This window comes from Muntiacus reevesi, chromosome 5 (assembly GCF_963930625.1).
Source record: "Muntiacus reevesi chromosome 5, mMunRee1.1, whole genome shotgun sequence".
In the NCBI taxonomy this organism is placed as follows: Eukaryota; Metazoa; Chordata; class Mammalia; order Artiodactyla; family Cervidae; genus Muntiacus; species Muntiacus reevesi.
Window position 1 is genome coordinate 45599419 of NC_089253.1, and position 27633 is coordinate 45627051.

At 54.6% G+C, this 27633-nt stretch overlaps 1 protein-coding gene across 8 annotated transcripts in view; it reads right to left on the bottom strand.

Moving 5' to 3' along the window:
* The window catches only part of SHANK2 (SH3 and multiple ankyrin repeat domains 2), a 550522-nt gene that overhangs the window by 382869 nt on the left and 140020 nt on the right, over window positions 1–27633 (bottom strand). For all 8 annotated transcript variants that reach the window (XM_065937982.1, XM_065937978.1, XM_065937980.1 and 5 more), the window contains one exon: window positions 19421–19498. In XM_065937982.1, coding sequence (XP_065794054.1) covers window positions 19421–19498 — 78 coding nt within the window. The remainder of the gene's footprint in view (window positions 1–19420; window positions 19499–27633) is intronic.

Below are 27633 nucleotides of genomic sequence, written 5' to 3' on the forward strand. Positions count from 1 at the left end.
ACTCGCAAACATCCCCGCCCCCAGCAGCGTCTCCAGCTACTGTGATGACCATGTTTCCTCAAAGACAAGACCCCTCCGACTGCACGATGCTCATCATTCTATGTGCTCAATGACAGGAAAGAGGCTAAATCACAAAGCACCGATGGTGATGATTTAACGGGAGAAGGGGCCCCTTAGCACAAAGAAGACCCAGCACGTGACTCCGAAGGCAGCACGCATGCACGTTACCAAGGAGACGAGCTGCTCCAACTCACCAAGGCCAGTCACAGTGACAACTGGACTTACCTTCTAGAACCTTCCTGTCTTGAGCTGCCTGCATCTTGCCAGGACCAGGTCTACAAACCAAAGTGATGAAGCTGGAGTGTGGACCCATGTCAGCTGCCCTATTCCACGTACCCCAGTGTTTACTAGACCCGTTTTGCAAGTAGAAAAACTGAGTCCCACATTAGTAACTAGCCCTGATGACATGGCTAGCTAGGGGCAACAGTAGGAATCCCAGCCAGGCCTATGGGCTCAAAGACACTGCTGAGCTGTTCAGAATCCATCTTAGGAGGTCACTCTGGGTCATGCCCAACACCCTACCATCTAAAGCGACAACCAATTCCACCTTGTCGGGGCCTGAGCTCGTCTCCAAACCCAGGATGCTAACTAACTCCTCATTTATTGGTTCAGTCAACAAGCACCCCTACTCTGGGCTAGGCCCTGAGCTGAGTCCTTGGCTTCAATTAAGAGATGAATAAAACACAGAATCTGCCCCAGAAGGTGACTTTCTAAGATGAGAAAACCAGCGAGAAGGCAGCTTGATGATACTTTTATTTATTTTCCCTTTTAAAATTGATTTGTTTTTATTGAATTACAGTTGATGTACAATATTATAAAAGTTTAAGATATACTACATTAAAAAAAGATATATTACATAGTGATTCACAATTTTAAAAGGTTGTATTTCATTTATAATTATAATAAAACGTGGGCTATATTCCCTTTGCTGTATAAGATATCCTTGTTGTAGCTTATTTTATTTCTTTTTTAACTTAACTTTATTTGTGGGGGAACATGGGCTTCCCTGGTGGCATCTGCCAATGCAGGAGACACGAGAGATGCAGGTTTGATCTCTGGGTCGGGAAGATCCCCTGGAGGAGGGCAAGGCAACCCACTCCAGCATTCTTGTCGGGAGAATCCCATGGACAGAGGAGTCTGGCGGGCTACAGTCTATGGGGTCACAAAGAGTCAGACACGACTGAAGCGCCTGAACACGCATGCATGGTGGCAGGTGCTGTTGAGAATGCCATTTTTAATAGATATCATTTATCAATACAACAAAACCAATACCATAGGCTTATGAAATAAACAATTTGCTGATAAAACCTATATATATACGTGAGATTGTATTTTTCTCTAACATTTTTCTTTTTTTTAATACTTGGGCATTTGTATTTTTCAAAAAATTCCAAGACACTTTTATAACTGCAAGTTCTGAAAGGCAGAATGAATCTTTATATGGAGTTTCTTCTTTGTGAAGCTAACAGGCATTTTAGTCTGGCCCTTCTATTGTGAACTGTCCCTGATGAAACACAGGTTTGGAGGTTTCCATCACAGACAACTGTGCAATAGGGCCCCCACCCCAGCGACAGGGGGCGAACCTCACCATGGGACTCACTCCTGGGTCCCCAGGCTGAAGTCTCACACGAATTGAGATCAATTTGGACTTATCAGTGTCACAGCTGGCTGAGTTTCCTCTCTTTCGAATAAACATTATTCTATAAATGCCAGCTCTCTAGAGCTGACTCCCAAAACATTAAAAACCGTCAGGGGAAGAATCCTAGTGTGAAAACCAACCTGAGATTTTAAAAATACCTTTAAAGCAACAGGCAAAAGGAGAGAGCCCCGCCTCTGTCTGTCTTGGCTATTTATCTGTTTTGTCGGCAATACCTTTGGTTTCTGATGACCATGTCAGCACCCAGACGGCACGACCAAAACCATTCTCTACCGAGGTGGCGCTGGTGCTGGCCGGGGGGGTCCTGGGGGGCCTGCGTCTCATCCACCTCCACCTCCCAGGGCCAGGCTGCTCACCCCCACCCCCGACAGCCCTCCCTAAATAAGAGGGTCCAGAGATGAAGAGCAAGTGAAAATCCCTGAATAACCCAAACGGCGGGTAAATCACACCGGTGCCCACTGTCGGTCCCTGGCATGATTTAGTCCACACTGCGCTTCCCGGGAGAAACCACCATCCATGCAGGAACTCACTCTTAAACATCCCTCTCTTCCCCTGGGATTTCTTGATCGGCATGACTTTTCCTGAAATGTCGCTGCAAGCTGCAGCTTTTAAACTGCCGGCATCTGCAGCATTAGACCGGCACTTATGTCCAGCCCAACCCCACTTCTCCGCCTGGCGTGGGCAAAGGACATGCCAGGCCTGAACGAGCTAAGAAGCGATGCAAAGGGACTCGGGGCTTTTAATAAAGCAATAGGATCAACACTGCTTACGTCTGGAAGGAGCATTGAAACCAACAAACATCAGATGCCCAGATGCTTTCAAAACCTGGTTGGGGGGGAAGAAAGCATCCCTCAAGGAGAACCGCTGACGGAGCGCCCAGATATCTTACAAAAGTCCTGACGCCACATGGCCAAGCGTCCAAAACCCCAGAGCAAACGGAGAGACCTCCTCCGAGACCTGTCGCTTGGCTGTTCCGAGGACCCAGCATGACGCCCCCGGGCCTGAACGAGAGCTTCGGCAGAGGAGCCCCGGATGGAAGCAGGTGGCCGGGTCATCATCAGCCCTGTGGGGTCTCCCTGACCCTAAGGCTCTGGAGGAGCCGGACATGCCCTGGAGAAGAGATTCCTGTGGCCACACGGGCTTGGGGCCGCCTCTGGGGGTGACAGGGGCCGACCTTCAGCCTCGTCTGTCCCCTCCTCTGTGCACCTAGCGTTTACGTCTCATTCCAGGCGATCGTGCGCCCACCGTGTGCCCTCCGTCTGGCCCTGGGTGCGGCTCGCTGGACGGTCGCGGGAAAGACGTGTGAGCCTAGAGGCAGGTGGGGCTCGGAGGAGGAACTCTGGGTCCACAGGCACCGCCCTGTTGAACCCGGAGCTGCCTGCCCTTAATGAACACAAGCCCACAGGTGGGCTCAGCCAGAGAGGGAGCTTTCGGGAGAATCTCAGGAAGACCTGGGGCAGGACGCCTGACTGCTTCATCTGCATGAGTGTGCGGGAGTGCACGCACGCGCTCGTGTGTGTGTGTCCGCCTGTCTTACTCCCCTGGTCCGCACCACCTCTAGGCTGTTTTCCTTCACTCAGGGTGCCCCATCGCCCCCTCCTGCTGCTCCTCAAGGGTCAGGGTTGCCAGGGCGTCTTTAGGACCCAGCCCTCACCCCCTTCATCCCAGCTTCCTAGGAGACAAAATCCAATTGGCCCCGAGTCAGCCAATTGTCTGTGGACTGGGCGAGGCAACAGTTGTGTGTTTGGCGGGGGGGGTCGGGGGAAAAGTGAGAACAGAACCCCAGGGGGATCTCAGGAGACCAGCATCACAGGGGGTGACAGTTCCAGGCATGTCTGTAACCCCCGTGCCTGGAAGGGACGGTCAGAGGACTGGGTGACATTGAGCAGGGAAGGTGGTTCAGACAGTAAAGAATCCGCCTGAAATGCAGAAGACCCAGGTTCAATCCTTGTGTCAGGAAGATCCCCTGGAGAAGGGAACAGCTAACCACTCCAGTATTCTTGCCTGGAGAATCCCATGGACAGAGGAGCCTGGCGGGCTCCAGTTCAGGGTGTCCTAAAGAGTCAGACACGACTGAGCGACTAAACCAGGGACAGGGAAGGCAGGCAGCCCTCGTGAAAGTCATTGATCGAGCCAACGCTCTGGGATCCTATTTGAACACAGGGCTCCCTCCCCCACGAGGAAGTGCAAGTCCCTCCAAACGGACACTCGCGTTCACTCAAGGTGGAGGGGGGTGGTCAGCGTATCACACGGCTTAAAGGGCAGAGGCCACTGGGGCACCTGTAGAAGCCCAGGTAAGTCAGCTGGGTTCAACGACATTCAACCAACAGACAGACACTTGCTGGCCACCCGCAGAGGGTCAGCCAAGGACCCATGGGGACGAGACGAGGTTCTGCCCATGGGGGGAGGCAGATGGAGACCCCGGAGGCAGCGACGATGCCGGTGAGGAGGCCACCACACCCCACTTCAGGGAAGGGCTGGAGCCTCCCTGGGGGAAACGTGGGTACACGAGCTGGGAGGGGGGGCAGTGGGGGACGGAGGGGAGCTCCAGGCAGCGGGAACAGCAGCTTCAAAGCCCCAGAGGTCAGCGTCACCAGGGAGGAAAGGGGAGGTGAAGGACCTGGTCCACATACCTCTAGAGAGGCCGGACACGGGGCGGAGAGGGGGGTGGGGGAGGAAGGAGGCGGAGGTGCAAGTGGGGAGAGGCTGGAGGAGGGTCGGGGGGTGCGGAGGGGCTGGTGGAACCCGGGAGCCACATTCAGGCTCAGGGCTGCGGGTCCAAGAGCCCGGACAGAAGGAGGGAGGGTTTGGGGGGGTCTCCAGGGGCGGCAGGCACCCTGAGGGTCCCGGGGCGGTTTTCTGTATCCTAAACACGACCAAGACCCCAGTCGGCTCCTTGGCGCTTCCCACCCCTGGCTGCAGGCTTCCCTGGAAATGCCTCAGGGGCCTCTGCACTGCCTGCTCACCTCGGGCCCTGCCCTGCACCTGGGGCCCCATCCATGGCTCAAGGCCTCTGGGTGTCTGTCAGTCTGGCCTCCCTGCTCCGCCCGGACCTACAGAACCGCTCGTGTCTCTGTTCCCAACCACTGCCAGGTCTGGGAAGACACCTCCAAGGCGGGGTCCCTCTGCCCTCATCCACCCAGAAACCCTCTACTCCACTTAGTACTCTGTCCCTCCCATGTGAACAGAATAACCACCTCCAACTGAACTGAACATCAGCTTGAATCCCAGTAGGCAGATGGGGTCACTAGAAGTGAGATGTAAATGGGAGACTGACAGTCCCAAACGTCACTTCTGCCTTTACTAGCCGATCTGTAAAAGGGGTTCACAGTATTTAAACCCGCAGGGTATCCGAGGACGACACTCCCCCACTAAAAGCTCCCGCGTGGCCCGCAGTGGACACTCAGTAAACACCAGCCTCTCCATCCTCCTGTCTCTGCAGAAAGCTGCCGGGCATTTCCTGACGGACTGCGGAGTCTTCTAGCCTGACACACACGTGTGCACATCTGCTCCCAGAAGTACGTCTGCAGAAGGACAGCAGGGTGCTGTCCATACACGGGGAGGCCACAGGGAGCAGGAGCATCACAGCAAACTGAGAAGAGCCCTAACACAGCCTTGGCCCCAAACACCCGCCCATCCCGCTGCTTGGGTTTAAGGACTCTGACCTCCCCACGAAACGCCTGTGCTGAGGCTCTGAGCCCCAGAGGGGCGTGTTTGGGGGTGGGGCCTTGGGAGGGAACGAGGGCTGGAGGGGCCCCTGACGGAGTCAGCGCCCCGATAAAAAGGGACCCCGGTGACCTCTGCAGGACACAGTGAGAGGGCGGCCATCTGCACGCCGGGAAGAGCGCCCTCACAGGTGCTGGGGGGACGGGCATCTTGGTCTCGGACGTGCAGCCTTGGGAGCCAACAGAGACAAATGTTCTTTAAGCCCCCCCGTCTGTGATCCTCTGTTATGGCAGCTGAACTGACTGATACGGGGTCGTTTCCACTTCGAACTGATGAACGATCCGAGGACTGACTTTCAGGACAGGCATTTCTTTAGGATGGAAACAGTAAATGTCAATCATGCGCACCCTGGCTCCCCAACCTGCGCTCCTGGACCGAGCTGTCCCAGGACAACACTGCTGCTTCTGGCCGGCGTGAGGAATTACAAGGATTACACCCCAGGAGCGTCCTGGTGAGGGTGAAGGGGAGTGAAAGGGGTGGCTTAAAACTAAATATTAAAAAACTAAGATCATGGCATCCGGTCCCATCACTTCGTGGCAAACAGAAGGGGAAAAGGTGAAAGCAGGGACAGATTTCCTCTTCTTGGCTCTAAAACCACTGCGGACAGTGACTGCAGCCATGACGTTAGCAGACAATTACTTCTTGGCAGGAAAGCTGTGACAAACCTGGACAGTGTGTCAAAAAGCAAAGACATCACTTTGCCAACAAAGGTCCTATTTTCTAGGACCTTCAACAAAGGTCCAGGGCTATTTTCTTTCCAGCAGTCACATACGAATGTGAGAGTTGGACCAAAGAGAGGGCTAAGAGAAGAATTGATGCTTTTGAATTATGGAGCTGAAGAAGACTCTTGAGAGCCCCTTGGACAGCAAGGAGATTGAACCAGTTGATCTTAAAGGAAATCAACCCTGAATATTCATTGGGACTAATGCTGAAGTTCTAATACTGTGGCCACCTGATACCAACAGCTGACTCGTTGGAAAAGACCGTGATGCTGGGAAGGATTGAAGGCAGCAGGAGAAGGGGACGACAGGATGAGATGGTTGGATGGCATCATGGATGCAATGGACATGAACTTGGGCAAACTCCGGGAGATAGTGAGGGACAGGGAAGGCTGGCGTGGTGCAGTCCATGGGGTCACAAAGAGTCTGATACCACTTGGTGATTGAATAACAACAACAAAGGCCAATCACAGCTCATTTCATCTCCAGTTAGGTTGTTCCTGATCTGGGGCTGGGCACTCGGACTTGAAAGATCAAAGAGACGGGCTTTACAGTGTGGCTGGGGAACGGATGCCACCAGCGTCCACGCTGACACAATATGTGACAGGCGAGTATCAAGTAACACCGGAACCAAAAGGAGAGCACCCCTGGGGGGCTGCCCAAGGCTGCAGGCAAACAGCTTGCAGATGAGGAGCGCTGGTTCTGAAGGGTGAATGGGAGTTCACTGGGCAGAGGGGAGCTCATGGGAAGGGGGAAGGGGGAGGAGGAAAGACTGTCTTTAAAAAATGAAATCAAATTTTTGCTTTTACCAATGCCACACAGCTGGATGGGCGGTCTGAAAAGTCAGATCCTTCCTCACGGTTGTTCACACCCCCATCACCTACACGCCATCCGCACCCACCACCTGCACACCCATGCCCCCTCCACACTCACATCTGCTTGCTTTCTCAGTCCTCCGCCTCATGGTTCTGTTTTTTTCTTTTCGGGAGCGCTTCATGGTGTGTGGGATCTTGGTTCCTCCACCATGGATCGAACCTGTGCCCCCGGCAATGGACGTGTGGAGTCTTAACCCCTGGACCCCCTGTTTCTAACCAGCACCCTCCTGGGGCTCTGCCGTGATTTCTTTCCATTTAAATATTAGTTATCAACGTCCTGCCAGGAAAGACGAGGGCTCAGCTCATCCATCACACAACCCAACACAGGCGGGTCCTGGCTTTGCCTAATCACCACCCCGTGTTTACGTGAGGATGGCTAAGTCTGTCTTCCCCACAGTCGGGAGCGCCAGCCAACTATGAGTCTCTCTCCCTCGAGTGGGTAAGAGCGACATTTAAAAATCTGCGTTTCTATTGACCTACAGTCGGTGGGTCACCAGGTTCTGACAACAGCCTCCTCTCCGGGTGCAAACACGTCAGCCGCCTCTCTGCCGCCTTCATTTCCAAGTGACGTGCGCCCTGGAGAATGAAATTCACAGTCTCTGAGCTTCCAGGACATCACAGAAATGCCTGATCCCGGACCTCTATACAGAAATTGCTTTTTTCCTTCTTGAAACTTAAGAACCATAGTTTTATTTTTATTCCTGAAGTTCTGAGCTCTCATGAGCCCTGTCCTTGCTGTTGACAATTGCTCGCATGGGGAATCTCGTATCCTTCTGTTTGGCAGCATTGTCTGGAATGATGTCTTTGCTGACTTCTGCTCTCTCAGAAATTCCAATATTCAGGTGTCAAACCTGCTCACGACTCCTGGGTTACCTGGCACCCCAACCTTCCGTCCATCTCCTCAGCGATTCTGGGCTCACAGCTTACTTGCCATTATGACTTCATAAGCCCCCTGAACCCCCACTTCACGATGCTCTAGCCTCTCTTACCACACTGAATATGGGGTATACGTTTTGAAGTCCCCTCCTGTTCTCTAAATTCCTCAGTTTCTATCTAGCGTCTTTATTTCTGCCTGTTTGGTGTCTGCCTTTCCCGTTGGCAGTTTTCCCTTAATGACTGCGATGCTCAACTGTCTGTTCTCATTTTCAGTTTGAAGCGTCTGCACACAGGATGGGAACTCTGGATGTGGTGAGCTGGTCCTACGGTGGGAGGACACGCCCCGGGGGCCCTCATGGTGGGAATGAAGCACAGGGTGCTTGGGGGAGCGGTTCTATTCACGGAGGTGACAGCAGGCGCAGAGGCCCTGGGGCAAGCACGTGTCTGGCTGCCTGAGGAGCAGCAGGAGGCTGGATGTCTGGGGCAGAGGGCGTGAGTTGGGAGCTGTGGCATCAGCGAGCAACGTGCTTCCCAGGTGGCGCGAGTGGCGAAGAACCCGCCTGCCAATGTGGGTACATCTAGGAGACGTGGGTTTGATCCCTGGGTTGGGAAGATCCCCCGGAGGAGGGCTTGGCAACCCACTCCGTATTCTTGCCTGGAAAGAATTCCATGGATAGAGGAGCCTGGTGGGATACAGTCCATAGGGTCACAGAAAGTCAGACACGACTGAAGTGACTTAGCACACACCAGGTCAGCAAGGACCCCACAAGCTGGGCCTACAGGCCTTGCAGGTTTAACTGAGACACCATGTCCAGTCTCACCTGCATCTCCAACATGGAGGAGCCTGGCTTCCAACGCTCGGGGTCTTCAGGGTGCTGACTCCCAGCTCTGCCCACTGGTGGCAGGCAGGGCGGCTTCCCCAATGCTCTTCACCTCTTTTCTCTCCCCTTCCTGGAGCTGAGGACCGGTGACTGCCTCTCCTTTGTTCTTACATAACAGGGTCAGGCGTCCGCATGCATCCTGACCTTCACACGCTCCCTGGTGACTGAGGGTCCTTTTCTCAGCTCGTGAGGAGCAGCATCTGCAAACCAAGCCCCCAGCGCCAGCCCAGCCCCGCCCGTGTGCCTGGGTCAGGGGTCTCAAGGCCGGCTGCACAGTGCTCTGTTTAGGGGGACAGCCTGTGCCGTAACTTTAAACCCGTGGAACCTGGGTTCACCGCCTCCGCTGCGGTACAGGGGTTCCAGGGAAGACCTCCGAGGACTCGACCCCCCTACCTGGACCAGGCGTCCACCCGGGGCTCCCTGGAGCCCTCAGTCCCCTGTTTGATGACCCTGACCTCAAGCCAGCTCCTTCCCAGCCTCTGTCTCCACTTCATCACCCCCCAGCCCTGGGCAGTGTAGCAAGTCAATCAGTTAATTAGGAGACTCTCCCTGTCCTGACACCAAGCTGGATCAGTTCACAAGGCGCCCCGTACGCATGCCACAAAAAAGGCAAACGTCAGCCCTGCTTTTCACACAGGATCACGTGCGTGTTAGTTGCTTGGCCGTTCCCAACTCTTTGCTATCCCACGGACGATAGCCCGCCAGGCTCCTCTGTCCCTGGGGTTCTCCAGGCAAGAATACTGCAGCGGGTTGCCATTTCCTCCTCCAGAGGGGATCTCCCTGACCCAGGGATCGAACTTGGGTCTCCTGCAGTGCAGGCAGATTCTTTAACAGCTGAGCCAATGAGATCACGACAGGTGGTGGGATGGGATGGGCTGATGTCCATTTCAGCTTCCCTCTGTCCTATGGGACCCGCATGTCTCGCTCAGAGTAAAACCCAGAGTCCTCGCCCGGTCGTGGGGGCCCTCCCTGGTCTCCACTCGCCCACCCCCCCAGCTGGCTGACCCGCTCTGCTCCCCACACTGGCCAGGCGCGCGCGGATGCCAGGGCCTTTGGGTGTTCTCGCCTACAGGCGTCTGCATGGCCCACTGCCTCCTCCCTCCTTCAATCCTGGCCTCCGCTCAAACGTCAGAGGTCCCGCAAGGCTCCCATCACTAAAGATGCCGGCCCCAGGAACTCCAGCCCCTCTCTACCCACTCACTCACCCTGCCTTCTCTCTCTTCAACTAGTTCAGTAACCCTGAGGCAGTAAGTGTATATTGTTTAATTGTTAATCATTAGTCTGACGAACGCACGCTCCGTGAGAGCAGGGGTGTCCTTGCTCACTGACGTGTCTCCCGGCACCTAGACGAGAGCGTGGCTCTTCCCGGGAACTCCGCGTGTGCTTTCTGGAATAATGAACTTGAAACCTGATCCTTCTCCGTCACAGATAAGCAGAGTCCATCAGCCCCAAACCTGGGTCTCCCGGCTTTCTGTGCCCTGATCCAGAAACACGACTTCCTCTTCCCTGTTTCTATGGGAACTCAGAGTCTGAATCCCAAATAAGAAGAACTTTTAAAAGAAACGACTTAAAAATGAGTGGCTTCTCTGACCACACGCCCTAAGCAGGGGATCAGGGGAAATGCTCAGAGGGATCAGCCAGGCTGCAAAGCAGAAGAGGTGGGCGGGGCAGGCAGTCAGGAGCGGCGGGGACTGGGGCAGCGGGCGACTGCAGAGCTTCCCAAGGAGACGGAGCTCCCCATGCGAGCCAAACGCCAACACACACGCCAACTGCCTCGTGGGCCTGCTTTCCTCAATTATTCGAGGGCAGCTGGAAATTGTAATTTTATATGAAATTGTAGGATACTTAAAAATTGGCAAAGAATCTAGCTTTTAAAAACCCTGGGCAGGCAATCTGCACTTCCAATGTAGGAGGCATGGGTCTGATCCTTGGTCGGGGAACTAAGATCCCACATGCCACGTGACCTGGCCAAAAAACAAAACAGAAAACTTAGATAAAGACGCAAAGCCACGGGCAGGCCACAGTCTATGTCTCTAAGTTGAGATCCACCTCCCGGATTGCAGACTGTGGCTTATTCCACCAAGAGCTGGGTACCCAGCCCTGTGGAAGGTCAGCAGATCATAATACGTGAGGCGGGCACCCACGATGGCGGCTCCTGCCCCATCGAGCTGCTTCTAAACACCCCAGAAACACACACCCAAAGGAGAAAAGAGAATCTGGTTGGACTGAAAAACGTAGTTTTCTGTTGTCACTCGTGGAAAGGGCTCAGATGAAACCTGGCATTTCATCACTCATCCTGTGAGGGTTTAAAGGCTGCTTCTCACGGAGCGCAGGTGGAGGGGGCTTCAAAGTGGAGAGGCTGAGAAGGCGGCCGTCTGCGAGCCCGGAAGAGGGGCCCTCACCAGGGACCAGAGGGCCAGCACCTTGACCTTGGCCTCCCCTGCCTCCGGCCCCGCGAGAAACAAACGTCTGCTGTCTGAGCCGCCCCGTCTGTGGGACCTGGTCCAGCGGCCCCGCAGGCTGACGCACCACAGGGAGCACAAAGGCCGTGACCCTGCAGCTGTGGGGTCCAGCTCCTGCACCGTGGCGTCCCTAGCGGCTTTCCTGGGTGGCAAGGAGCAGAGATGCGCCTGAGCTGGTGACAGTCTTCACCGAGGGCAGAAGGGAAACCATGGGAACCGAGGAGGGAGCCTGGCTCACGGCCGGGCGGCAGGGCGCCGGCCTGAGCGGTTCAGGGCGTGGGCAGCAGGAACAGGCAAGCCGGCCGCGGGCCCGCCACCAGCGGGCTCTTGTGGCAGTCCCCCGCAGTGGCCAGAGCAGAGGACCACACACCGCGGGCTTCGAGCAGCAGAGCCTCACCCCGTCTGGAAGCCACAGTCCAAAGTCAGGCTCGCGGGGCCCGACCCTGGCGGTGGGCAGGGCTGGCTCCCTCTGAAGGCTCCTGGCGAGGGTCCGCCCTGCCTCTTCCGGCTTCTGGGGGCTGCTAGAGCTCTGGGCTGGTGGCTGCGTCCCCCCGTCTCTTCCTCGTCTTCACGGGGCCCCTCCCCTGTGCTCGCCCCCGTGGAAGGACCCCAGTGATGACGCAGAGCCCTCCCAGACAATCCAGACTAAGCGCCACCTCGAGATCCGAGGCCGCTTAGTAAGGTTCCTGCCGTACGAGGTCACAGCCGCAGCTTCCGGAGGCCAGGACCCACCTCTCCGGGGGCCCTTACTTAGCCCAGCACAGGCCCTCTGCCCTGCGGGGTGGGGCCCTTGCAACCCTCGCCACACGCCTCCCTCGGGGGCACCCCGTTCCCGGAACCGTCACGGTCATCTCAAGCCCTGGGCCCTGGCTCGTGCCCCATCCGCCGGGAGAGCAGGGCCCGCTCCCCAGCGGCGGCCGCGTCTCGGCTCGGGTCTGATGGTGGTCCCCTCACCCAGGGTCCTCGGGCCCCCCTCTCGGCCCTGCCTTCTCGTCTTGTCACCTGTTATGACACGCCCACCTCACCTGGGGGGCGACCGTGCCCACGTGGGGCTGGTCCCTCCCCTCTCACCATGCTCCCTGCCCCTCCCCTGGCCCTCTGCCCACCAGACCCAGGGCATCCCCGAAGCTCAGGGGCACCGGTCCAGGTGAGCTGAAGGTCAAGCTGGGATCGCTCTTTGGGTCCACCCTGGGTGGTGGGCAGGGGTCACGTGGGTGGTGGTCCTTCTGAGCCTGGGGATGGGGAGGAGGAGGACCCGGGACCACCTCTGAGGATGAGGGAAGGAGCCACCGTGTGCCTGGTGGGGATGAGGCTATACGGACGCCATCGGGGTTGAATTTACTGCCACGGCCGTGGACTCTGAACCCTCAACTGGGTAAGCGCCTCCACAGGGCCTGGGTGTACACGTGTGTGTCTGTGTGCAAGCACATGTGTTTCTGTGTGTGTGCATGTGTGTCTCTATGTGTTTATATGTGTGTCTGTGTGTGCGCCTGTATCTATGTGTACATGTCCATGTGTCTGTGTGCATATGTGTGTGCGTGCACATGTGTGTGAAGTGTACCTGTATCTATGCATGCATGTCCATGTGTGTGCAAGTGTGTGTCTATGTGTTGGTGTGTGCATGTCTGTGTGTACACTGTCTGTATCCACGTGTGCACGTCCGTGTGTCTGTGTGTCTGTGCCTTGGATGTAGTTTTACGCTAACTCTGCACGTCCCCCGTGTCACCTCACTCCATCTGTGGCCCAGAAGGCAGTCCCGCGGGGCCCTGCCCACGGCCTGTACCAGGGAGGCTGAGGGAGGGAGCCCCACCTCGACCTTGCACTGCAGTCCATGTGGATTTCCCCATGACTCCATGCCGCCAAACAGTCCTACTGTCTAGTCACTAACAAGGAAAGAAGTCCGAACAGACGCCCGGAGGAAACAGCACCCAAGTGCCCGCTGAATCAGTTTCATCGACTTCCCAGAAAAAATACAGCACCTGGAACCCAGATGGCACCCCCTGAATGTCAGGCTGCCTTTGTCGCTGGGCCATCCCCCAACCCAGCGGCTCAGAGCTCTCGGAGAAGGACGGGAGACTCGGTCACTCGCAAGGGGTCACCGCCCTGCCCAACATGGAATGTGACCCGGGAGAATGTCCGTCCGTCTCTGGCTGTGTCCCGGGATGAGCGAGCCAAGTCGGAGCTGTAGGAGATGCTCGTAGGTGTGAAGGACAAAAGCCAGGCTCTGACACTTCAGGAGGGACCCAAGGTCATTCCCATGAACCACGTGTCCCCCAGAGAACCCACAGCACCACGGCCACGTCCTGGGCATCAAAGAGCACGTCACAGGAGGACAGGCTCGAGGAGATGGAATGTACGGTGGTCTGCCAGCACCGAGCTCGGCTCAGCGATTTACCACCTGAGACCCAAGGACGTGAACCCCCTCCTTCCTGGTGCCGGCCTTTCTCGTCCTGTCGTATCCCGAGCGACAGTAGAGGAAGGACTAGGGGCCCAAGGCCGTGAGCGACCCTCACCATCCCCTTCGAGCTGTGGACCCTGGCGTCCGCTCACCTCTCCATCCGGAGGGGACGGTGGAAACCCGCATCACGAGTGATATGTGTTAAAAGGCCGAGCGTCTGCGGGGCCAAGAACTCTGCCCCCTGCGCACGACCTTCACTGAAAAGATCCCCAGCAGGGCCTTCCCTAAGCCCCCGCCCCAGTCCTGCTCTGATCCTTTCTCACAAGTCCCTCCCTGAAGGACAGCAGGACGTTAGATGCTCTAAATGACTCTCACTGCCTTGCCTCTCCCCCTCTTTTCTCCTGTCTCTCTGCTTCCTGATATCTGAGAGCAGCTGCAGAGGGCAGCCTGGGGACCAACACATCGGTGAGGCGTGGGTGCGGGGGAAGATGCTTCTCCAAACACACAGGGGCCGGAGGCCTGCCCTCCAGAACCATGGAGCCCCTGCGGAATGGAGCCGCTGGCGGGCGGGAAGGGTTCAAAGCCATCTTCCTGGCACCAGCCAGAGCTCTCCAGGGAAAGACATACAGGATGTGAACATACACACACACACGGATTTATTTTAAGGAACTGGCTCATGAGACTGTGAGGCTGGCAAGTGTGAAGTCTGGGGCAGGCAAGTCTTGGGAACCCAGGCGGGGTCTCTGTATTACAGTCCGGAGCAGATTTCCTTCTCCTCTGGGAAACCCCCGCTTTTGCTCCCAAGGCCTCCAGCTGATGGGAGAGGCCCACCCACATCACAGAGGGTTCACCTCCTCAACTGAGTCAGTTGACTGCCAATCTGAACCTACAGCAACTTCACAGCACGGGAGCGTAACCCAGAAGACACCACGGCCATCCCAGCATCCACGGCCGCTCCTCTCCCCACTTCCCCACTGACTGCACGCTCTCTTCACTTAGACCTTCCACCTCTTTAGAATTCTCTCCATCCCACTTCCCTTTAGCTTCAGAACCAGGACATGCTTGCTTCCTTGGATTGAGCAATCTAGAAAACAAAAGATTCCCTGTCGCTGTTCACTCCATGCCAGGATGGAAGAGCAGTCACGGGCCAGAGGATGTGCCTGCCTTCTCCCCAGACCAGAGCCCGGGATGGCACTCAGATGGCCTGGAGGCCGCGGACATGGCCACTAACTAGTTCAGGAAGCCTAGGCATCCATAAACTGGGCATAGTCCACGTCTCCCATAAACTGGGCATAAAAATCCCACCTCGTTGGGTTGTCGAACATTAAACAAAAATGTACAGAAGAGCATTTGTGAGCTTTGAGATTCTGTGCAACTGGGAAGAGTCATCACTATGATCATCAATACACTAGACACCAGCATCACTACCATCATCACCATCACCATCATCACCAGCATCATCACCAGCATCATCACCACCAGCATCACGACCAGCAGCATCACCAGCAGCATCACCAGCATCACCACCATCACCAGCATCACCAGCATCATCACCACCAGCATCACGACCAGCAGCATCACCAGCATCATCACCAGCATCACCAGCATCACCAGCATCATCACCACCAGCATCACGACCAGCAGCATCACCAGCATCACCAGCATCACCAGCATCACGACCAGCATCATCACCACCAGCATCACGACCAGCATCATCACCACCAGCATCACCACCACCATCATCACCATCACCACCATCATCACCATCACCACCATCATCACCAGCATCACCACCATCATTACCACCAATATCATCACCACCATCATCACCATCACCACTTTCATCGCCATCACCACCTTCATCACCACCACCACCATCATCACCGTCATCACCACCATCATCACCGTCACCACCATTACCACCATCACCACCTTCGTCACCATCACCACCATCAGCACCGTCATCACCATCACAACCATCATCACCACCACTATCATCACCATCACCACCAGCATCACCAGCATCACCACCATCATCACCACTATCACCACCATCATCACCACCACCACCAGCATCACCACCACCACCATCACCATCATCATCACCGACACTATCACCACCATCATCACCATCATCATTAACGTTATGACTGAACTGCATCACTCTCAAAATTCGTATGTTAAAGCCCTAATTCCCATTGTGATGATATTTGTAGACAGGGCCTCCAGGGAGGTAAGTAAGGCTAAAAGAGGTCATGAGGGTGGGAAGCTAATCAGATAAGACTGCTGCTCCTAGCAGAAGAGGAAGAAACAGCAGAAGCCTCTCCCTCTGTCTTCACAGGACACTGAAGAAACACCAGTGACCAGGGGCCTGTCTGTGAGCCAGGAAGGGCGCCCTCCCAGAAACTGCATCTGCCAGCACTTTGACCTTGGACTTCTAGTCTCCGGACGGTGAGGAATAAATGTCCGCTGTTTAAACCCCCAGTCCGTGTGTGGCCCGGCGTGACTCAGACAATCACCACCATCACAGTCATGACCACTTATTTAAGAAACATCCAAGTGATGTTGTAGACACTCCTTCTCCTCCTCTTCCTTCTCTTCCTTCAAAACATCACCTCTGTCTCATGATTCTCAAACCTGAGCGGACGCTGAGGTCTCTAGGGAACTTATGAGGACTTCAGACCTGAAGCCCTGCCCCCAAGCTTTGGATTCAAGGGACCGAAAGGGAAGCCTGAGAACCTGCATTTCTCTCAAGTTCCTCAATCCTGCTGCTGTTGCTCCAGCCTTTGGATTAAATCATCAAGCAAAGTTTGGCCAGATGAACTCTGTCAAATATCCCACGGTTTGTTAGAAAAGCCCCTGCTCAAAACAGCAGTTGAATACCATCAAGGCTTCCCAGGTGGACACAATTGAGCCCCATTAAATGATGCGGCAAGCTAACATTCCCCCCGAAATCAACAGTGAGGGGTTCATTTTTCATCACCAGGCGGGGAAGGATCATGAATGCAACATGAATGCTGGGGACATTTTACAGGCAAGGCTCCAGAGGCTGGGGTAAGTCTCTTTGTATCATGAAAACATGAGGAGGTGGGGAGACAGGGGTGGAGACCAGCTCGTACACGCACAGTCGGAGCCTGTACTGGGTGTGCAGAGCGTGTACCCCAGGCTTTGATCCTGCCCCGTCCGTGACCAATGTATGCAGGACACAAAGCCCTATTATTCAGGCGTAATTATCTTCCTGAACCATGTGCGGCTCTTGATTGATTACTGTTAGCAAAATCGAGACAGATGGCCTCGGGTGTGAGCTGGGGTGGATCTATTGCTGGGGTGGGGTGCACAAGGGTTCCTGTCAGGACTCCTGGAAGAAGGGGGCATCCCCCTGAGGCACAAGGGGGGTTGCCAACAGTGCCCTTCTGTCCCGGATGCCGTGCACAACTCACTCCACTGGAGAGTCAGGCGGCGGTTACAAACCTCTGCCCCGAACGGCAGCAAGGGCTCTGTGCCGCCATCCACGTGCCAACCCGAATCAAAGGGCACTGCTGTTGTTCTGCAGTCGCTCAGTCCTGTCCCGCTCTTTGTGACCCCATGGACTGCAGCATGCCAGGCCTCTGTGCCCCTCACCAACTCCCAGAGTTTGCCCAAGCTCATGCATGTCCATCGAGTTGGTGATGCCATCTAACCGTCTCATCGTCTGCTGCCCTCCTCTCCTTTTGCCTTCAATCTTTCCCAGCCAAGGGCATTAGCTGCTGTTCTCTAAGCAATTTAAGTACTGCTTGACTTCAGAAAAAAGGGCCATGGAAATGTATCACTTAATAGCAACAAGATATTTAAACCGAGACCACGGACCCACAGATGAGTCCCACCATGAAGTGGCAAGAGCCCACAGCTCCCTCATTATCACCACTGCAAAGAGGACATGCTTTGGGGATGAAAGCATAGTCTTTACAGACCCAACAGCACACCAGGAACTCACCTCCACGACCCATTTCACATTAAATACCTTTAAGCCACAGATGCATAATAAAACCCAAGCCCGCCGCTGCTCATGAGCTGAGCAAACTTATTAACGCTGACTGTTAAACACCCGCTCCATTTGGGGATTGAGCTGACTCATTTCCAAGCCATCAAGGGCTTTCCCAGTGGTTCAGTGGTAAAGAATCTGCCTGCCAATGCGGGAGACACGGGTTTGATCCCTGAGCTGTGACGATCCCACAGGCCTTGGAGCAGCAAAGTCCGAGCCCCACCACTGCTGAGCCTGTGCTCGAGAGCCTGCGTGCTGTGACGACTGAAGCCCACGCGCCTACAGCCCGTGCTCAGCAAGAGAGGCCGCTGCAATGAGGAGCCTGCACATCACAATCAGCGAGTGGCCGGCACTTGGCAAAAACAAAAACACCCAGCACAGCCAAAAGCACAGTAATTCTTACAAAGATAGCAAACCCATCTGTATTACCAACATCTGAGTGGAGGAATCCCTGACGGTTCAGCCGGTAAAGACTCAGCCTGCATTTTAGGAGACACAGGCGATGCGGGTTCGACCCCTGGGTTGGAAAGACCCCTTGGAGGAGGAAATGGTTAAGCCACTCCAGGACTCTCATCTGGAAAATCCCATGGACAGAGGAGCCTGGTGGCCTACAGTCCATGGCGTCGCAAAGAGTCGGACACGACGGAGCGCTGACACAATAACAAGGAGAGGATTAGCCAAGTCACCCAGGGAAGCCAGGGCCAAACGTGAGACCCCTCTCTGCCCAGGAAGCTGTAAAAATCCTTTCCAAACATAAAGAGTCACAGGCACCTCAATGTTCAGTTTGAGGAGAGAGCGAGCGCGCCGACTGTGTTTAGGAAGAAAAAGCATTTCTGTAACTTCGGGCGTTTAGCCAAAAAAAGAAAAAAAAAAGCTCTTTCATCCTAAACCATCTGGTCAGCTGCATCAAAATTCGATGAGCCCCATGTTTATAAAATGGGGTATTACTCAGCCATAAAAAGGGATGAAGCAGCGATACAGCCAGCAACACAGATGGATCTTGAAAAGGCCGTGCTGAATGAAACCAGCTCAGCACAAAAGACCCCGTGTGGTACGAGCCCCTCCTCCTCTGAGACGTCCAGGGGCGGCCCGTCCCCAGGGACACAGGGACACGGGCGGTTGTCCAGGGGCCGCGGGAGGCAGGGTCAGGGAGTGACTCTTCTGGCTCCAGCGTTTTCCTTGGGCTGATGACAAAGCTCTTGACCCCACAGAAGTGACGCCCCACACCGTGCCGTGTGCCCATGGCCACTGGATTGCACGTCTGACACGGCTACGATGGCACATTTTGTGTAATACATATCCTACCACAAAGTAAAAGTCAGGACCCTGGCTTTTTGATCCACTTCGTAACCCCGTGGCCACTCCGAGCTGGGTTGTTCGCCCCCTACCCAGGATAGCAGGCCAGGTGGGGGCACAGGACGGATGCGAGCCACCCCCCGCCCCCAGGAGATGGTCCCCATTCACACGACGGGCAGCAAAGCCAGCACTGCTCGCCGCTGCGATGACGACGTCCACGTCCTTCTGCTTTTCCCAAACTGCCTTCGTGAATCGCCCCCCGGAGGCATGGCTGCCTCAGCTGTTTGTTCTAATCGGAAGGAAGCCAGTGCGGACAGGGAAACTGAAACAGGGTCCCAGCTCCAAACGCAGACCCCACCCCCGACACCAGGGCCGGGAGCTCGCCGACATTCGGAGATGGCGTGTGGGCACGCGGCCCGGCATCGCGGGGGCTGGAGGCGTCCGCTTACCTGGAACGGGGTCTGGCTGTTGTAGTTCTTCAGTTCTTTATCTCCACCTCGAAACAGAAGCACGCGCGCACAGCTGTCCTGCAGAGGGAAGAAGAGATCTGTTTACAAATCACGGCACATGCATCTTCCAAAGGAGCTTGTTCACAGGGTGAGCTCACAGGAGTTCAGAGACGTGGAAACAAAGTCAACAGGAGGGCGTTTCTGCTCACTGGAGCGACCAGCATGGGGGCAGATGGCCCAGATGCTGTCAGATGAACTTTCACTGCTGCAAAGACTTGGGACAGCGATTCAGCAGAATCTATAAAAATTTCACATACATACACCCCATGGCCAGTGATTCTTTTTAAGACTGACTACCCATGGAGAAAGCTGAGCACAGGAGAATTGATGCTTTTGAACTGTGGTGTTGGAGAAGACTCTTGAGAGTTCCTTGGACTGCAAGGAGATCAAACCAGTCCATCCTAAAGGAAATCAACGCTGAATATTCACTGATGCTGGAGTTGAAACTCCAATACTTTGGCCACCTGATGCAAAGAACTGACTCATTGGAAAAGACCCTGATGCTGGGAAGAATTGAAGGCGGGAGGAGAAGGGGATGACAGGTTGGATGGCATCACCGACTCAATGGACATGAGTCTGAGCAAGCTTTGGGAGTTGGTGATGGATAGCGAAGTTTGGCATTCTACAGTCCATGGGGTTGCAAAGAGTCGGACATGACTGAGTGACTGAACTGAACTGAACTGATGCAGGTAGAAGGAAATGGCAACCCACTCCAGTATTCTTGCCTGGAAAATCCCACAGACAGAGAAGGCTGGCGGGCTACAGTTCATTGGGCTGCAAAGAGTCAGACACGACTGAGCAACTGAGCAATTTATAGAGAGCTATGAGCATGCATATAAAATATGTACTAGTTGAAAGGCCACAAGTAAACTACAAAAGGAAAGAAGAGAAAACGTGGAGATGGCAAAAATACTCTAAGGAAAAGTGGGAATCATTCTGGAATATTCTTTGTTTTCAAAACAACTTTCTATTGAAGTATAGTTGATTTACAATGTTTCCGGTATGCAGCAGCATGATTCAGTTATACGCAGATGCACACGCTTGTCCAGATGCTTTGCCATCATAGGTTGTTACAGGATATTGAGCATACGTCTCTGAGCCAACAGGAGGTCCTTGTTGTTTATGTGTTTTATATTTAGTAGGACCTGTACCTGTTAATCCTAAATTCCTGATTTATCCCTCTCCCACCTTCCCCTTTGGTAACCATCTTTTTTCCTATGTCTATGAGTCTGTTTTGTAAGTAAGTTGATTTGCATCATATTTCAGATTCCATACAAAAGTGATACACGTCTTTATCTGGCTCACTTGGTATGATCATCTCTATGTCCAGCCATGTCGCTGCCAATGGCATTCTCTCTCTGTTTTACGGCCGAGCACTGCTCCGTGGTGTGCGTGCACCCCGACTCCTTCATCCACTCCTCTGCGACGGACACTGAGGTCACCCCCATCTCCTGGCTGCTATGAACACGGGTGCAGGGATCCCCCTCAATTAGCATTTTGTCCAGATAAATGCCCAGGAGTGGGATTGCTGGATCATTTGGTAGCTCTATTTTTAGTTTTTTAAGGAACCTACACAGTATTCTCCATAGAACGTTCTTTGCCAAGGCAGTGAGAGCAAAAACAAAACAAAAAACAACATACGCCGATAATAAAGTGACTAGAAAAAAATCCAAAATGTCTAACTAGAAAATATGAGCCTCAGAACGACAATATGGCTTAATTTCATTTCCATTCTAAAGTCTATATTTTAAAAAGCAATGAATAATCCTGAAAAGAAGTTACCCGTTAACAGGAATTACTTTCTCAGGAAAGAGAAAGGGTGAGGGAGTAATCAGAAGGAATCTTTTGCTGCTGTTTTCTGTACTTACACTTTCCAATGTCTTTAAGAGGCAGCCAATGTTCTTTCCCTGTGTTATGTGTACAGTGAAAAGGGATCGAGTCCTGTCCCTTTACTGAGCATCTGCTATTCCCCTGGAGAGGCTGACCCTCTTGGAAGTCCTAACGGGGAGAGTGGCGTCAAATACCCACAGAGAAGAAGGCACGTGAAGGAGCTCCTGGGGTCCAGAGGTGAGAACCCCATGCGCTCTCTGCCGGGGCCCAGGTGCAATCCCTGATCGCGGAACTGAGATCCTGCAAACACATGGAGCACCAAGTAAAATGAAAGTGAGACCAGTGGAAGCAGGCTGATGCAGAAGCAGTGATGACACGAGTCCTCTGCCTGCTGGATGCGGCTGGGCTGCTACGCGTGAGCAGCTTACATTTGGGGAAGGGTGTTTAGATGCTCAAGGGCCCACAGGCGCGGGCCTCACGCAGGGGGGTTGCACTGTCTCCCATGGGGCAAGCCCCGCCCCAGGCCCATCTCCCCGGTCCACCTGCATCTACAGAGCCCAGAGCAGAGGCAACAGGCATGGCCACCCAGGTGGGACACTTGGTAAATAACTGCGGAATGAAGAGTCCATGAGGCAACCGACAGGGGTTTCCACCCAGGGACCTGTTTACGGGGCCAGGCCAGCAGCGCCACCCCAACCCCGGGGTCCCGCTGCCCTGGGAAGAGCAGCGGCCGAGACCAGGACACACAGTGCAGGCAGAGGATCTGGACGAATAGCGGCCTGGAGACGAGGCTAGAGATCCGGAGACAGGGGGGTGAGCGCTGCCCAGGGCGGGGGCTGGGCGTGGGGAGTGGCCTGGGGCAATGAAAGCGTTCTGATAGTAATTAACTGTGGGGTGGTTAGCCAATGTGTATGCAGATTGAAAAGACCCTGATGCTGGGAGGGATTGAGGGCAGGAGGAGAAGGAAACGACAAAGGATAAGATGGTTGGGTGGCATCACCGACTCAATGGACATGGGTCTGGGTGGACTCTGGGAGTTGGTGATGGACAGGGAGGCCTGGAGTGCTGCGGTTCATGGGGTCACAAAGAGTCGGACACAACTGAGCGACTGAACTGAACGGAAGGAGGTTGAAAAACACCGAATTGTATATTTTAGACAGGCAAACTGTATGGTGTGTGAGATGAATCTCAATAAAGGTGTTAAATATTGTCAATAGAAAAGTAAGAAGGAGACAGTCAGAGTCAGAGAGATCAAGAGAGACACAGAGAGAGAGACAGACAGAGATAAAGTCAGAGAGACCAGCAGAGAAACAGTGATCAAGAGAGACACAGACCAAGAGAGACAGAGATAAAGACAGAGACAAAGCCAGAGACACCAATAGAGAGACAGAGACCAAGGGAGAGACAGACGGACACAGAGAGAACGCCGGCAGGAAGGTGGCTCTGGGCCCGCCAGGCCCAGCCCGGAGCAAGCTGGGGCCGCCTTGACCCCTGAGGCCTGGGTGAGGGCCCCCCGGGGCCTCTATCACAGGACGATGATACAAATGTGGGGACACCGTGCACGGAGCAAACAGGAGCCGAGGCAGCAGGACCCTCGTTCTCCGAGCCGCGGTCAGGCAGACACCCGGGACAGGGCGGGGTCTGCTCTCAAGCCCGCCGGCTACAGGCGGACGGCTCTGAGCTCTGCAGGGAAGACTGCCGTCGGGCGGCCGGGGTCCCGGGCCTCAGCGGCACACGTGGGTGGCTGCGGGGGTCACTGCAGACTTGGGGTGCACATTGCACAGGCCTGGATGGAGTCCTCCTTCGGGGATCTCTGGCTGGAGAGAGGGCCTGGGGACCACTGCGGGCTGGGTCTCCAAGGCAGGCAGAGAGACAGGGAGCCCCTGGGAGGGAGGGCAGCCTCCGTGGTGCCAAGAAGGACACGTGCAGGTAGAGGTTAGGAGAGAAAAAGAGGCTGGAAGGACACACGGCCGGGAGCCTGCTGCTGAAACAGCCGTGAGCATGTGATGCCCTTGGTTCAGATGGTGGGCAGGCCCGCACCACGCTGACATGTGGAAACTGCAGGGAAACCCCAGTCTCGGTCTACACTGTCTGCACCTTTTCCATGAGTCTGATTTCAAGCAGTGCTCTGAGTAACTAAAAACACTTAAAAGAAAAATTTTAAAGATGAACCTCTGCTTGGCAAACACGCCTTTCACATTTGAGGTACAGTTAATCCCAGGCTGTAAAAGGAGAGCCCCAGGCGTTACTTGCAGGGGAGATGAGCCCTGGATGCCGGCCCAAGGTCACACACCCTGGATTGAGGCTGGTCCTGACATTTGATTCCGGAGCCTCACCTCCCGCCCCGCTGGTTCTGTGAATCAGCTTCTATTGGAACTCGGGCTCCTGAGTGTTCAGCTCCCGCCCCAGGCTCCTGGCCCCTAATCAGACCGCCAGAACCCACCCCGCCAACTGGGGCTTGTTCATTATGATCCGAAGTAAGTTAGTTACTTAAAATGGCAGCGTTATCTTATCTCAGTGAGCAGTGCTCCGCAAAGAGAGAAAAGAGGAAAGAGTATCTGAGAGAGTCCTGGCCCTGAGGGGACACGGGGCACGGGGATGAGCGGGATTTGCAGGTTACCACCCGGGGTGTGGGGGGGTGCAGGTGAGCGAGAACGAACTCAGGGGGCAGTGAGCCAGGGTTAGCCCCCCCAGGGCTCGGGGACCTGAAGGCTGCCTGGGGGCTCATTCTGAACTGAGTTTGCACTGGCCTAAGTGTGCCCTGGCCCGGCTCCAGGGCAGCCAGGGAGGACTGGGGTGACCATCCCAGATGTCCGGAGCCACTGGGGCCCATCAGAACCCAGGACAGGAGTCAGACCCGCTCCCTACCGCTCCGCAAGGACTTCCATTGAAAACTCCCGTCAGGGAGGTTTATCTCCTAGGAAGCTAAGAATAACCCTTGCCAGGCACTGCCAGTCACACCCTCCCAGGAGGAAGCCAGCCAGGATCCCAAAAAACTCCCCCACTCACCCCCAGAGGGACGGCTCTGAGTCAATGTTAACCAAGCTCGAGGCACACACCCTGCCGTTCTAATGGCTGCCAGACTCGGAAGGGGGAGAGGTTTCACAGCCGAAGGGCAGGCGGTTCCCGTGACTTTATGACGACGACACGTGTGTGTGTGTGTACAGACAGGTGTGTGTGTCTGTGTGCACACGTGTGTGTGTGTACAGACATGTGTGTGTGTCTGTGTGCACACGTGTGTGTGTGTACAGACTGGTGTATGTGTCTGTGTGCACACAGGAGCAAACAGGAGCCGAGGCAGCAGGACCCTCGTTCTCCGAGCCGCGGTCAGGCAGACACCCGGGACAGGGCGGGGTCTGCTCTCAAGCCCACCGGCTACAGGCGGACGGCTCTGAGCTCTGCAGGGAAGACTGCCATCGGGAAGGGAAGACTGTATGAACCTGCAGCTTCAGTGTGTACAGACAGGTGCATGTGTCTGTGTGCACACGTGTATGTGTGTACAGACAGGTGTGTGTGTGTACAGACAGGTGTGTGTGTCTGTGTCCCCACGTGTGTGTGTGTACAGACAGGTGCATGTGTCTGTGTGCACATGTGTGTGTGTGTACAGACAGGTATGTGTGTCTGTGTCCCCATGTGTGTGTGTGTGTACAGACAGGTGCATGTGTCTGTGTGCACACGTGTGTGTGTGTACAGACTGGTGTATGTGTCTGTGTGCACACGTGTGTGTGTGTACAGACAGGTGCATGTGTCTGTGTGCACATGTGTGTACAGACAGGTGTGTGTGTGTACAGACACGTGTGTGTGTGTACAAACTGGTGTATGTGTCTGTGTGCACACGTGTGTGTGTGTACAGACTGGTGTATGTGTCTGTGTGCACACATATGTGTGTGTGTGTGTGTGCAGACAGGTGTGTGTGTCTGTGTGCACACGTGTGTGCATGTGAGCACAGGTATGTGTGTGCACACACATGCTCTACAGTTCAGAAAGCACACCTGTGCCCTTCCTTGATTCCACCCTCAGAGCATCCTTGTGACAGGTAGTAGGAGGCCCATTTCACAGACAAGGCAGCAGAGGCCAGGAAGGCCTGAATGAAACCTGCAGCTTCAGGAAGCGATCAAGAGGAGGTCCTGACCCAGAGAAGCGGCTGGTGGGAGCCTCGCGGTGCCCGTGCGTGGCTGCTGGCTGCCCCGTGAGTCCCCTTGTGAGGGGATCTTGAGGACACAGTGAGGTGTGTCTTCATCGTTTTAAAGGAGCCCATCGGGTGCAGACACAGACGCACCCTGCGTGTTTTGAGGGCTAAAGCATCAGGAAGAAAATCCAATTATCATCCAGGGATGACTTTTGGAGATGTGACTACAGTCGCTTAAATGTCACAGACACGAGCTACTCAGCACTCCAAATTATGAGTCAGGAATTCGTTTCCAGTTTAAATGATCCCTTAAAATGAGCCTGTCCCGGTAGACGTAAATCCAGGAAGAGTCCAGATACGTGTGATCAATAAAATGGTAAAGGGTACAGCTGGGACGCTGCTGTCACCAGAGCGAGGGGTGGGACCTGGCTCCAAAGACAGAGCCTCTGCGAAGGGCAGGGCCCCAAGGACCAGACCGTATGCGCGCCCTGACACAGGGCCTCACCCAACTACAGTGGAGCATCTTCCCACCTCCAGGCAAGGGGTCAGAGGAACCCGTCCCCAAGGCCTGGGGGAGGAGAGACACAGGCTGGGATTTGAGCCGGGCTCTGGCATTCACAGCTCAGCCACTTGGACTAAGCCTGCGACTCCTGGCCTGTACAAGGGAATGACAACCAACAGCAGCCCTCAAAGGCTCGTCGGGAGAATCTAAGGGGAATGACTGTGGGACACCTTTCCGCACACGCTCAGCGCCCAGGGGATGGTCGCCCCAATGAGGGCCCTCTGCAGAGACTCCCACTGGCCACGATGCTGCCAGCCACGGCGTGGGGTGTGGAAGAGGCAGAGACCAGACAGGACACAGCCCGACTCAAGAGGCCTGCTCCAGAGAGGCCCGGCTCATTTATTTTTTAACCTTCCAGACAAATTTGCCTGGCTTAGTAACTTTTGATATTTCAAACTCTCTCCCTCCCTCCCTTCATTATCCAGGGTAGAAAAACAAACACCAGGCTGTCTGCCCCCCTCCCTCTGGGGCTCCTGGAAAGCCAGCCAACAGACCGAGGGAGCTGGAAGATTAGATGCAGTTTGCTGCTTACAATCAAAGCCCTAATTAGTTGACTTCATAAAAGAAGAGAGAATATTCCGATCACAGTGTTTTACTGGAAGTGTACGGGTGAGGTTTGCCTAAAACTGATAAAACACACAATCCATCCATAAAGCTGATGTTTTCACATTTAATGAGAATTCTGCTAAGTCAGATTAACAGCAGTTTGAGTGGTATCACCATCACCATCCGTAATCACCACCTTCACCATCATCACCACCACCAGCACCACCATTTACTGTTACTCAGTCGCTCCGTTATGTCCGACTCTTTGCGACCCCATGGACTGCAGCACATCAAGCTTCCCTGTTCTTCACTATCTCCTGGAGTGGGCTCAAACTCATGTCCATTGAGCTGGTGATGCCATCCAACCATCTCGTCCTCTGTCGCGCCTTTTCTAACTCTTGCCCCAGCATCAGGGTCAGCTCTTTTTTCCAATGCGTCAGCTCTTTGCATCTAGTGGCCAAAGTATTGGTGTTTCAGCTTCAGCATCAGTCCTTCCAATGAATATTCAGGGATGATTTCCTTTAAGATTGAGCCGTTTGATCTCCTTGTTGTTCAAGGGACCCGGAAGAGTCTTCTGCAGCATCACAATTCAAAAGCATCAGTTCTTCAATGCTCAGTCTTGTTTATGGTGCAACTCTGTGCGTGACTACTGGGAAAACCATAGCTTTGATTATCATCACCATAGTCACCACCACCATCATCACCTTCATCACCAGTCACCATCCATCATCATCACCACCATAGTCACTTTTACTGAAAATCTACCGCATGCCAGGCATACCATATGTTTGTTTTCTATTTTAAGCCTCTTAGCAGCCCTGCCAGTTAGGTATAATTATCTCCACATTACAGAGGAGGGATTTTCTGGAACCCAGACTGCCACGTCTCCCTGCATTGCAGCTCTGTCTTGAGGCAGCTTCTTAATCCCTTTCCCTGGCTCCTGTCCTGACCCAAAGGCACCAGGTTGCCACCCCGGGAGAGTCTATTTCTCAGCATCACTCTCCAGAGTGCCCTATACGACACCTACTTCTGCTTGAAGCAGTTTCTCTCGTTGGCCCTGAGCCCAGCCTCACACATCCCGTGTGT